This window comes from Poromitra crassiceps (assembly GCF_964638095.1).
Source record: "Poromitra crassiceps genome assembly, chromosome: 6".
NCBI classification, from domain to species: Eukaryota; Metazoa; Chordata; class Actinopteri; order Beryciformes; family Melamphaidae; genus Poromitra; species Poromitra crassiceps.
The window spans coordinates 54,118,223-54,130,402 of NC_139627.1; the positions used below are offsets into that span (position 1 = coordinate 54,118,223).

A 12,180-nucleotide genomic window follows, 5' to 3' on the forward strand; every position below is an offset into this window, starting at 1 on the left:
TAGAAATTGACAGAATTCTGCTTGTTTCAGAAGAGTTGGGTTTAAGCGCCATCTATAGGCGGCCCTAACTCGGTCTGGAATGAGTATTGAGAGAGACAAAGCAGAATGGTCAGAGATAAGTCTAGGCAGATACTCAACCTCCAACACTCTATATGTTAATTGTGCAGAAATAAGGAAATAATCAATTCGTGTGTAGGTATTATGGGGGCATGAGAAAAAAGAATAGTCTCTGTCTTGAGGGTGGAGTTGCCTCCAAACATCATATAAGTTCAGGTCTCTCATGAATGATATAGTGCGTTTAGCTGCCTTAGTATGAGTTGTCGCGGAGGTTGAAGATCTGTCTAAAACAGGATCTAAACAAAAATTTAAGTCACCCCCTATTAACAACCTTCCCTGATTCTCTGACACCTTAAGGAAAACATCTTGAATAAAAATATGATCATCATAGTTAGGTGCATATATATTAAGCAAGGTCCAAGATTCAGAATACATACTACCATGTACCATGACATATCTCCCCATGGGATCCATTACAATCTTTGTTACACAGAAGGGTAATTTTTTGTTAATAAGTATTACTGTACCTCTTGCTTTAGAGTTTAAGGATGAGGCATATACCTGTCCCACCCATTCCCTCTTTAACTTTTTGTGCTCCTCCAGTGTCAAATGTGATTCTTGAATGAAAGCGATATCGGCCTTCTGATTTTTTAGATATTGCAGTACTCGTTTACGTTTAATGGGACTATTAAGGCCATTGACATTGAAAGATATAAATTTCACCACATTAGCCATTTACAGTCTGCATAGTAGCTCTTAAGTATGCCCGTAGTTGTTGAGTGACAGTGTAAAGTGGTGGAGCCCCCCCCCCCCCGCACGCACGCACGCACACACACACACACACACACACACACACACACACACACACACACACACACGTTGAGGAGAAAACAAAAACAAAAAACAAAAACATAAAAAATAAAACGTTGCCAATGGGCAAACACAAATAAGTGCTGGGACACTCAGACCAGATATAGTTGAGTACCATTGCTGAAAAAAGGTACTGCAAGTAATTCACACTTCCTTATTAGCTTAACATTCCCCTCTAATGTTTTGATGTGGCAGGCTAGTCCTTAATAGCTATGGGAAAAAGAAAAAAGAGAAGAAAAAAAAAAAAAGACTATAGAGAGGAAAAACAGTACCGTAAATTCCGGACTATAAGCCGCGGCTTTTTTCCCGTTTTTTGGCCTTTTTTGCCCCCTGCGGCTTATATAACGGTGCGTCTTATCTATGGATTTTTTCCAAAAAAAAAAAAAAATCTCTCTTTTTTAGCACTCTTTCTAACTATAAATCCACTTCTGTTTTAATTTCCTCTCTTGCCCTCTTTTAACAACATAACATAACATAACATAACACAACACAGGTAAGCAGAAAGAAAAAGACGAAGCAATCACGCCATGAATGAGGAAATGACTCACCTGCTGGAGGCTGGAGATACACGCTTGGGCTAAACTTTTACTCCGTGAAACACTATCGATTAAGTCCGACATCGCTCAGAGGTTTTGAGCAGCTTGAAAACAAGTTTGAAAACGTGCAAAAGTCCATCCACTCACTCACTAAAGAAAATAATGCAACCGTGAAGAGTTTCACTCGTGTCCAGCCATCTGGCCGAGTTAGAGCCGAAGTCCCGAACACAGTGAGAAAACCTCCCGAAGCTGCTGCTGGAGCGGGGTGCATATTGTCCGGCCAGCCGACCGAGAGGCATGCGAGCCGGGCACTATTAAACAGTTGGGGTGTGTGAGGTGGCTGGCTGTGGAGGTGGCGGTTTCTCCTCCTCCTCCTTTCTCCCGCACACCGGGCGCCTCGGCCACGTCCAGACCCCGGCCTGCCACCGAGGGCCATCTTCATCTGCCTACTCCGCTGGCCCGACCGTCAACTCATCCTCCAGGCTGCGGGGAAGAAGCAGCTTTTTCGCTTTTCACCACACCGCGGACACTGTGTGCCCAGCGGCGGAACAAGAGCTCAAAGTGAAACTGCCGAATATCTTTTGAGTTGGACTGGTCAATAGTACTGTGAGTAACTAAAATAAAAAAATAAAAAACGGAATTCTCTCTTCTTTAGCACTCTTTCTAACTATAAATCCACTTCTGTTTTAATTTCCTCTCTTGCCCTCTTTTCACCACACCGCGGACACTGTGTGCACTGTAAAAAAAACAAAAAATACCACAATGTGTGATTTTGTCTGGGGATTAGTGACCTGACTTTTGTTTTGTTGAAATGTTAATAAATGGGAGCTTCCCCAAACAGCCATCGATCCCGACAATCCCCTCTGTGCACGAAGCCTTACATATGGTAATTAAACATCAAAACACCCGCGGCTTATAGTCCGGTGCGGCTTATAGAAGAAAAAAATAGTCACCTTTGAAGGTGCGGCTTATAGACCGGTGCGTCTTATAGTCCGGAATTTACGGTAGTCTAATTTATAGTAGCCTGCTATTGTAGCCTGCTATTGTACCTTTTATATTTTCTTTCACATCAGATTCACATATGGTTTTACAGTGCATTTTTTTTTTTTTTTTTTTTTACAATGTTTTACAGTACATTTTTTTTTTTTTTTTTTTTTTTACAATGTTTTACAGTGCACTGCTTGAAAAGTCTGGGGGACATAAAAGAAATACAAAAGAGAAAAAAAAAAAGGCAAAAGTGGATTTAAGGAGAAAAGGAAGAAAGTTGCAGTTTAGGCATAGGTGATGTCTTACTCACTGACGACCAGCTCAACTCAGAAGATGCTTGGCAGTTTAGCTTTGAGCTGCTCCTCCGCCTCGGCCGCAGAGTCATAGGTCAGTCTCTGTCCGTCAATGGTGATGACCAGTCTCGCTGGGTAGAGTATACCAAAGCGGAATCCGTTGTTTTTTATCTTTCCGATGATATCGTTGTATGTCGCTCGTAGTTGTAACACCTTGGCGGAGAGGTCCTGCCGGACGAAGAGTTGCGAGCCCTCCCAGGTGAGAGCAGGCTTCTTCCCTGCTGCCTGGAGAATGTGTTGGCGATCGGACCAGCGGAGCAGGCGGACGAAAATTGCCCTCGGTGGCTGGCCGGGATCTGGACGCGGACGAGGAGCCCTGTGCACCCTGTCCACCTCCGGTGGTCTCTCGTTCTCCCCGAGGTCCAGGATGTAGCGCAGGATTCGATCTACAAAAGCATTCATGTCGCCCGCTTCGGCTCCCTCCTTAACGTTTATCAAACGTATATTATTCATTTTACTTCTGCTGATTAAATCGTCAACCTGATTATGGAGGGTTTCAACTTCTTTTTGCAATTTTTCCACTTTTGGGCTGACAACGTTATTTTTGTCCTCGCACCCGCTAATGCGTTTTTCGGCGTTGGTTAGTCTGTTTACAGTTGCCTTATTTTCTTTTGTCAGAGACTGAATCGATTTCTGCATGTTCTCAAACTTAGTCTCAAACTGCACAAATTTCTCAGTCAGTAAGCAGCAGTCCGACTTTATCAATGTTGTCTCACGGAGTAAGTATTTCGCCCAGACCGGTGTGTCTGTGGCTTCCAACAGGTTAGTCACCTCCTCGTTCATGGCGGTGTGTGCTTTGTCCTGTTCTTTTTGTTTGTAGACCTTCTGTCTTGTAGCTCTTTCCATAGACATTCGCCCCGGTGTTATCTGAGTTGTTTAGTTGGTTCTGGTCGTTTTGTGAGTTTATATCAGCTTGTTAAAACGCATTGTTTGGTCTGATGAGTAGCAGCTGCCTAGCTGAGCGCCATGTTCCCCTTCGTGGGCGGAGCTCGAAACCATGAGCCACCGGTTTGGTTCTTATTGACCCGTATTTGACCTGTCAATCACGAGAACAACTGTGTGTTTTATCTGTTAATGACTCTCTACCTTCTCTCTCTCTGTTGAGTCTGACAGCTACAACTATTCTTATCACACACACACGCACGCACGCACACACACACACACACACACACACACACACACACACACACACACACTTAAATTATTTATTTATGTCCATACAAAGTACAAAGGACATTTAAAGACTATTGATGCAGTCAGACAGGAGACAGTCAGTTACATACGTGTCTAATGGACAACCACGATAATGCATACACACAGGACGGGATGATGACAAGTCGACAGATACAGTTATACTGTCCTGTAACACACACACACACACACACACACACACACACACACACACATTGTTATCATGTGTGTCATCTTGTTCTATTAAAGAGCTTCTCCTTCAGCTCTGACCTCCACACACACTCACACCTGGTGTGTGTGTGTGTGTGTGTGATACACTACATTACTGCATGCTGCAGATCTCTCTCTGGGTCTGATACACTATAGCCGTTTTCCCACATGCGTACCGGAAAATTACCTGTAAGTCAATATCGGACATTTCCCTGAATTTCCCTTCACACTTCGGCTCGCGCATATGGGAATCTAGCAGCGAATTTGCCTGTATGGTGGGGGGCGGGGGGAGGGGGGGAGCTTGTATGTATGAAGAGAAAGCAAATGCAGGACGCGAAATGTGGAAGTAGTTTGCTTTGATGTGCGCGAATGATTAGATGATGCACTTTGAAGAAGTTGGGATCCGTGTCTGAGAGAAATAGTTGCTGGTTCGATGTTTATCCGTTCACCTGCGTCGCGTTGAAGCACTTTTTACAGACTGGCTTCGTTTGATGTGTCCGGGGTTGCCTTCGGAAATCAGCAAGCTGACATACTGCTCTTATTAGGCTATCACAAGATCATTTCGCCAGTTTGCTTTAATGTGCGCGAATGATTAGATTATGCCCGCTGGAACAACGTGCAACGTGCAACGTGTGTAGGCTACACCTCGCCCATGATTGAAGGACCGCTGTCGCGGAAAATGACTGGACCCGTTTCCACTTGCGTCCCCTTAACTCATTCATGGCCAAATACGTCTTTAACGTCTTATCAGGAATGTGCCTCCCCGCCAAATACGTGTTTGACGTGTTTTTGTTTCTATTCGTGTTTAGCGTAGTTCAAAGACTTCTCCAGCCTGTGACATGGTATCAGGTCCCTGGCCTCAAAGACAAAGCCGACAACACGTGAACAAACAACTACGCAGCTGTTGTTTTGAAATGGGAGAGGAGGAAATAACAGAAAACGGAGAAACGCTGCCTGTTGCTGAGAGGAGAAACGCCATTGAAACGCCCCTCGGCGCGCTGCAGCGATCATAGATGAGTTGTTCGCGGTAGTCAAACCCGTGACCAACATGATCGATCCTGGTCCCAAAGAGACGAGAAGGAGTCACAACTTTGTGAGGAGGAGAACAGCAGCCTCGCCACAGAAATTGCTTTCACACAGAGCCAAGCAGCACGGCCACTTTCCATGTCGAGGGCGAGGAAGACTGGACTCCAATGCGACAGGACCCGGATGATCTCGCGGTAAGGAGTGTGTGTGTGTGTGTGTGTGTGTGTGTGTGTGTGAGAGACTACACTGTCTCTCTGCATTCTATGATCATATAGTTTACTGAGACACTAGTACACTACACTACACTGTCTCTGTACTAAATGTGATTATATAGTTTACTGAGGATATGTTGCTTTTATTTCAGATGAGGAGCCGATTGTGAGCCCACATCTCAGAATGAGGTCATGACGGCCGAATCCTTGCCCATCTTTCGCCGAAGATTGAAAACTCCTTTTCTTTTTTGAAGAAATGTAATGTAATGTAAAGAGACACACATGGGCCCCGCACACACACACACACATTCACACTCACTCACACTGAGTAAACTGTATTGTTGAATGTAAAAAAAGCACTTCATGTATATATATATATATATTATTATTTTTTGTCATTTGTGTCATAACGAATAGTATTTACATGTCTGATGTCAATACAGTTCAAAATAAAAGAAATGAGAGCGAGTTCTGCCTGAGATTGTGTCCTTTACAAAAATGCCCTTTTCTCCGATTTCTCTTCTCAGAGAGACCTTTTTGGTGAAAACAGGGTGTATATAAATGGCTATAAGTAGAGTACAGAACATGCTAAAAGCTCACTTTTTTTTCCTGGTGAACCCAGAGACGTACATCTTCATTTTGAGGTATTGCAAATCACTTTGGTGCTAATAGATAATTTACTGTGGGTCTTGAATGATGACCAACAATTATGAAAATCTTTGGCCTGAGCTAAATATTGGCAGTCCTAAACTGGCCATGAATGAGTTAAGACCATACCGCTCTTCTGACTGGCTCGAAACTGGTGAAATGTCGGGGACGACGGGGTCGCGCTTATACCGGCACGACGACTTCCCCACATGCAGGCATTAGACCACGTTCCGGTCATTTAGCGGTACAAAGCGCATGTGGGAAAACGGCTTATGTTACTGCATGCTGCAGAGCTCTCTCTGGGTCTGATACACTATGTTACTGCATGCTGCAGATCTCTCTCTGGGTCTGATACACTATGTTACTGCATGCTGCAGATCTCTCTCTGGGTCTAATACACTATGTTACTGCATGCTGCAGATCTCTCTCTGGGTCTGATACACTATGTTACTGCATGCTGCAGAGCTCTCTCTGGGTCTGATACACTATGTCAGGGGCGTCATGCAAGCCAAAAATCTGAGGGGGCGAACTCTGGCGCCGCCCGGAGGGCGGCAAAAAATTTGGGGGGTTGGAAGCCAGATTTAGAGGAATATCTAATTTTAAATTAACAGACTCAGCAGGTGTAACCATAAGGCTATTTTCCAAACTGCTCAGCCTCCTGGAAAGATCCATAATCACCAGACTAAGTACATTGCCACTGCCCAGGCTCAATGGACTTGACAAAAAAGGGAGACCACATGTTTCAAAGCAATGTAACACAATGTTTATTTTGGCTGGTATTGCCTTTTCAGAAGGTAGAAATCTTTCCTCTAGAGCAGGGGTTCCCAACCTTTTTTGTGCCAAGGACTGGTAGATACATGGGAAAAAAAAGTCGCGGACCGGTTGTCAATTCTAATGGTTTTAGTTATATATATTTACTCACCAGGTGGCGACAAAGGGTAAATAACAGCCTTTTGTGTTGTACTGTATGTAGCCTATACAGTATTTATGTTTTTGTTTTAACTACAAACATACATAAACGTAAACTTGAAACTATGTTTCAACTACCATACACAGCCTATAATAATATAGCCTATGTTTATAAAAAAAAAAAAAAAAAAAAAATTTTTTTTTTTTTTTTTTTTTTACCTCTCAAAAATCTGAGGGGGCAACGCTTCTGCACTATGTTACTGCATGCTGCAGATCTCTCTCTGGGTCTGATACACTATGTTACTGCATGCTGCAGATCTCTCTCTGGGTCTGATACACTATGTTACTGCATGCTGCAGATCTCTCTCTGGGTCTGATACACTATGTTACTGCATGCTGCAGATCTCTCTCTGGGTCTGATACACTATGTTACTGCATGCTGCAGATCTCTCTCTGGGTCTGATACACTATGTTACTGCATGCTGCAGATCTCTCTCTGGGTCTGATACACTATGTTACTGCATGCTGCAGATCTCTCTCTGGGTCTGATACACTATGTTACTGCATGCTGCAGATCTGTCTGGGTCTGATACACTACATTACTGCATGCTGCAGATCTCTCTCTGGGTCTGATACACTATGTTACTGCATGTTGCAGATCTCTCTCTGGGTCTGATACACTATAGCCGTTTTCCCACATGCGTACCGGAAAATTACCTGTAAGTCAATATCGGACATTTCCCTTCACACCTCTCCTCTGGCATGTGGGAATCTATCAGCGAAATTGCCTGTATGGGGGGGGGAGGGGGGGGGGGGGGCGGCACTGCAGAGCGGGTGGGGAGTGACGTGTCGGCAAAACTCCGAATGGTGAAATAAGTTTGCTTGTTTATCCGTTCACCTGCGTAGCGTTGAAGCACTTTTTACAGACTGTGTGTCCGGGCTTGCCTTGGCTGTCGGCAACGTTGCTTAGTCCCTGTCGGACTGTGATTGAAGGAGGAGGACGGACTGTGGCCAGAGAGCGAGCAGAGAGGAGAGGGGAAAATCAGCACAGCACACACATGAAGCTGACATATGCTACTGCTCTTATTATCACAAGATCATTTCGCCAGTTTGCTTTAATGTGCGCTAATGATTAGATTATGCCCGCTGGAACATTAAGCAACATGTGTACACCTCGCCCATGAGAGTGTCGCGCAGAATATGAAGATAGACTAAACCGGGGACAGATCATGACTGATGATTATGTACCTCTGCGCTGCTGCGTGAGACTAGAGCCGTCTGGAAGCGAGAGAGACCAGGAGGGAATTTATTTTGGGAAGATGCTCTGAACAATTTTGACGACGTGGAATGGAATTGCGTCATTTTCGCATGTCCCGGTATTACGTGCTGAGTCTGGTCCGACCCGCACGCAAGATCACCCGGTGGCGAAAACCACTGGAAGCGCGTTTGCGACTGGCAATAGTCCTTTGGTGGTACGCAACACCAGGGGAATATCGAACAATCAGCTGTGTATTTGGTGTTGGACTGTCTACTGTGTGCATTGCAACCTGGTCCACGAAGTCACAGCCCACTGATAGCGGAAAATGCCTTCGGAAATCAGCAAGCTGACATACTGCTCTTATTAGGCTATCACAAGATAATTTCGCCAGTTTGCTTTAAGGTGCGCGATTAGATTATGCCCGCTGGAACATTAAGCAACGTGTGTAGGCTACTCCTCGCCCATGATTGAAGGACCGCTGTCGCGGAAAATGACCTGAACCGTTTCCACTTGCGTCCCCTTAAGACCATACCGCTCTTGTGACTGGCACGAAACTGGTGAAATGTCGGGGACGACGGGGTCGCGCTTATACCGGCACGGCGCCTTTCTCACATGCAGGCATTAGACCACGTACCGGTCATTTTGCGGTACAAAGCGCATGTGGGAAAAGGGCTTATGTTACTGCATGCTGCAGATCTCTCTCTGGGTCTGATACACTATGTTACTGCATGCTGCAGATCTCTCTCTGGGTCTGATACACTATGTTACTGCATGCTGCAGATCTCTCTCTGGGTCTGATACACTATGTTACTGCATGCTGCAGATCTCTCTGGGTCTGATACACTGCTTGCACCAAACTGGAATTTTTGGAATGCTGGCCAGTGATTCGTTGCACCGGAATCCTGGCGCCGCCAATCAGTAACAACTTTAGCGATCCACCCAGCTCGACTCTTTTGAAAATGAACCACTCTCTCATTGGTGCTATGACCTGTCAGTCATTCAACTGTCCCGCCCTCAAAACAGTGACAGATACTCTTATTATGTAGTATTCAACGTAATATTTGAGTCTGGGGAGAAACTACACTGAACTCAACTAACTAAACTTGTGTTGTTTATCGATTAACTGTGAATACCATCTAGTTTGGTTGATCTTATTTGGACCTGACTGTAAAGGGCATTGCTCCTTTGTGACACAGTGCTTTTCATTGTTCCTCCAATACACTGATTTATTGAACTTGCCTGTTTGCATTGTGGCTCTGACTATATTGCTTTGATGATTGGTTTGCATTCTGCTTGGTGCTTCAGATGGAGACTGACTCATGTAATATCTTAAACATCTGAAACTTTAAAGCCCCAATCAGTAACTTTTTAGATTTTTTTTACTGTAATATAAGATCTTTTTAGTCATAGGACATGGTAGATTGACTTGTAATATAGGGAGACTCTCGCCTTTATTTATCCCACACCGCCCTCCATTGGCCAGCCCTGGGACTAAGCAAGTTGTCTGCCACGTCCCGTGGTAAGATGCGCGCATGCGCTCTACAGCGGCAGCGTTGTGTTCCCCGAAACCAGGAAGTAACTCGATTCGGATTTGCTACGAAAATGATGTTTCACGGGACTATGCATTATTATTTCATCACGTGGTGAGTACCCGATGTCACAACATGTACATAGAGCTTTCTGGCGCTGTGTTTTGTTGACTTTGAACGGCGATATCGTTATCGATACTATTGCAGGCAGAGGGCGGAGTTTCTCCAATAGCAAAACTTGGAAAAGTTACTGAATGGGGCTTTAACATAGGACTAAACTCCATCTTGCACCCTGAAAACCTATACAGGCAATCTGCCACAGAGAAAAGGCTGCTGCTGGACGTAATGATGTCACTTACTGTGACATGTCATGATGTCACTTCCTGTCACATGCTATAATGTCACTTTCTGCCACGCGTCATGTCACGTCCTGTCACGGTTTTAACCGTCTCTCTCTGTTGTTTCAGGATTACCTGCTGAGCCACATGTACAGTAACGCAGCCAGAGACGACCTGTGGAGCAAACTGTCTCAGGTACCACCTGTCTGTCTCACTGTCTGTCTGTCTGACTGTCTGTCTGTCTGACTGTCTGTCTCTCTGTCTGTCTCTGTCTGTCTGACTGTCTGACTGACTGTCTGACTGTCTGACTGTCTGTCTGTCTGTCTGTCTGTCTGTCTGTCTGCCTGTCTGCCTGTCTGACTGTCTGTCTGTCTGACTGTCTGACTGTCTGTCTGTCTGACTGTCTGTCTGTCTGACTGTCTGACTGTCTGTCTGTCTGTCTGTCTGACTGCCTGTCTGTCTGACTGTCTGACTGTCTGACTGTCTGTCTGTCTGTCTGTCTGTCTGTCTGTCTGTCTGCCTGTCTGACTGTCTGTCTGACTGTCTGACTGTCTGTCTGTCTGTCTGTCTGACTGTCTGACTGACTGTCTGTCTGTCTGTCTGTCTGTCTGACTGTCTGTCTGTCTGACTGTCTGACTGACTGTCTGTCTGTCTGTCTGTCTGTCTGTCTGACTGTCTGTCTGTCTGACTGTCTGTCTGACTGTCTGTCTGTCTGTCTGACTGTCTGTCTGTCTGACTGTCTGTCTGTCTGTCTGACTGTCTGCCTGTCTGTCTGCCTGCCTGTCTGTCTGTCTGACTGTCTGACTGTCTGTCTGTCTGACTGTCTGACTGTCTGTCTGTCTGTCTGTCTGTCTGTCTGTCTGTCTGACTGCCTGTCTGTCTGTCTGTCTGTCTGACTGTCTGTCTGACTGTCTGTCTGTCTGTCTGACTGACTGCCTGTCTGTCTGCCTGTCTGTCTGTCTGTCTGTCTGTCTGTCTGTCTGTCTGTCTGTCTGACTGACTGTCGTTTACACACGCGCACGCTCGCACACACCTACCTGGAAGCTGACCAGTACAAGTACAGTCTGATCTGCTGGCCAGAACGGTGAGTGTGGTAAGGGCCTTGCTCAAGGGCACCTCAGTGGTGGTAATGAGGGAGGGGCAAGCGGGGGATTGAACCGACGACGACCTTCTGGTCACAAGCTTGCTTAGGCCACCACTGTTTGGTTGACATTAACAATCCACACTGTGTGTGTGTGTGTGTGTGTGTGTGTGTGTGTGTGTGTGTGTGTGTGTGTGTGTGGGTGTGGGTGTGGGTGTGTGTGTGTGTTCCAGCAGCTCAGCAGATGGCCTATGAGGTTGTTTGAGTCCGGTCCAGCTTTTATATTTCACACGGTGATGACATGACGGCTCAGACTAACTCCTGCAATCTATTTACATCTGTGGGAGTTATGGTGCATTCATGTGCTGCTCGAATATATCCTATTTATTACGACAGGACCCCATTCAAGTGCTCTTAGTCGGAAAGAGCAACAAACATGGACGCTTGTTTTCTCGTGGCTGGTGTTTTCTTACTAAAAGCAAGTAGTGGGTCATTATGGTACTGTAGCTACATGCCATAATGTGCAACTACTCAAAATAAATAGCTGCAATGAACAGAATAACAAAATATATCACTTTTTACAGTCAATTGGTGCCACAGACTCCATACTTTCCGCCATTGTTGTAGTCCCGAATCATCACGCAACGTTCATGTGCTCACAAATCATAAATATAATGTATCCAAGGAGGACGTGAACGCACAATTAGACTATTGCTAATTGCTGAGAATTAGATTATTGCTAACAATGGCTAGCCTGGCTACCGACTGGATCTGACCAATGAACAGTGAACTTCCCAGCTCAAGTTTTCTGCAAATGGAACGCTAACAAAACGGATGTGATGTCATTTAGCCTCCACATCCCAGTTATGTTGCGATAAAGGAACGCACGAATAGGCCCCCTGGTCTGCAACACGACATAATCACTGATGACATCACTGATGACATCATCACATCATTAGGTAATTAGGGCAATTA

General features: G+C 45.3%; 1 protein-coding gene across 1 annotated transcript in view; it reads left to right on the plus strand.

Annotated features, from left to right (window-relative positions):
* trhde.1 (thyrotropin releasing hormone degrading enzyme, tandem duplicate 1) overlaps positions 1-12,180 on the plus strand; it is a gene marked incomplete at both ends in the record, with an annotated part of 207,594 nt that overhangs the window by 108,468 nt on the left and 86,946 nt on the right. Inside the window, one exon of the mRNA XM_083638308.1 lies at positions 10,254-10,319. Coding sequence (XP_083494434.1) covers positions 10,254-10,319 — 66 coding nt within the window. The remainder of the gene's footprint in view (positions 1-10,253; positions 10,320-12,180) is intronic.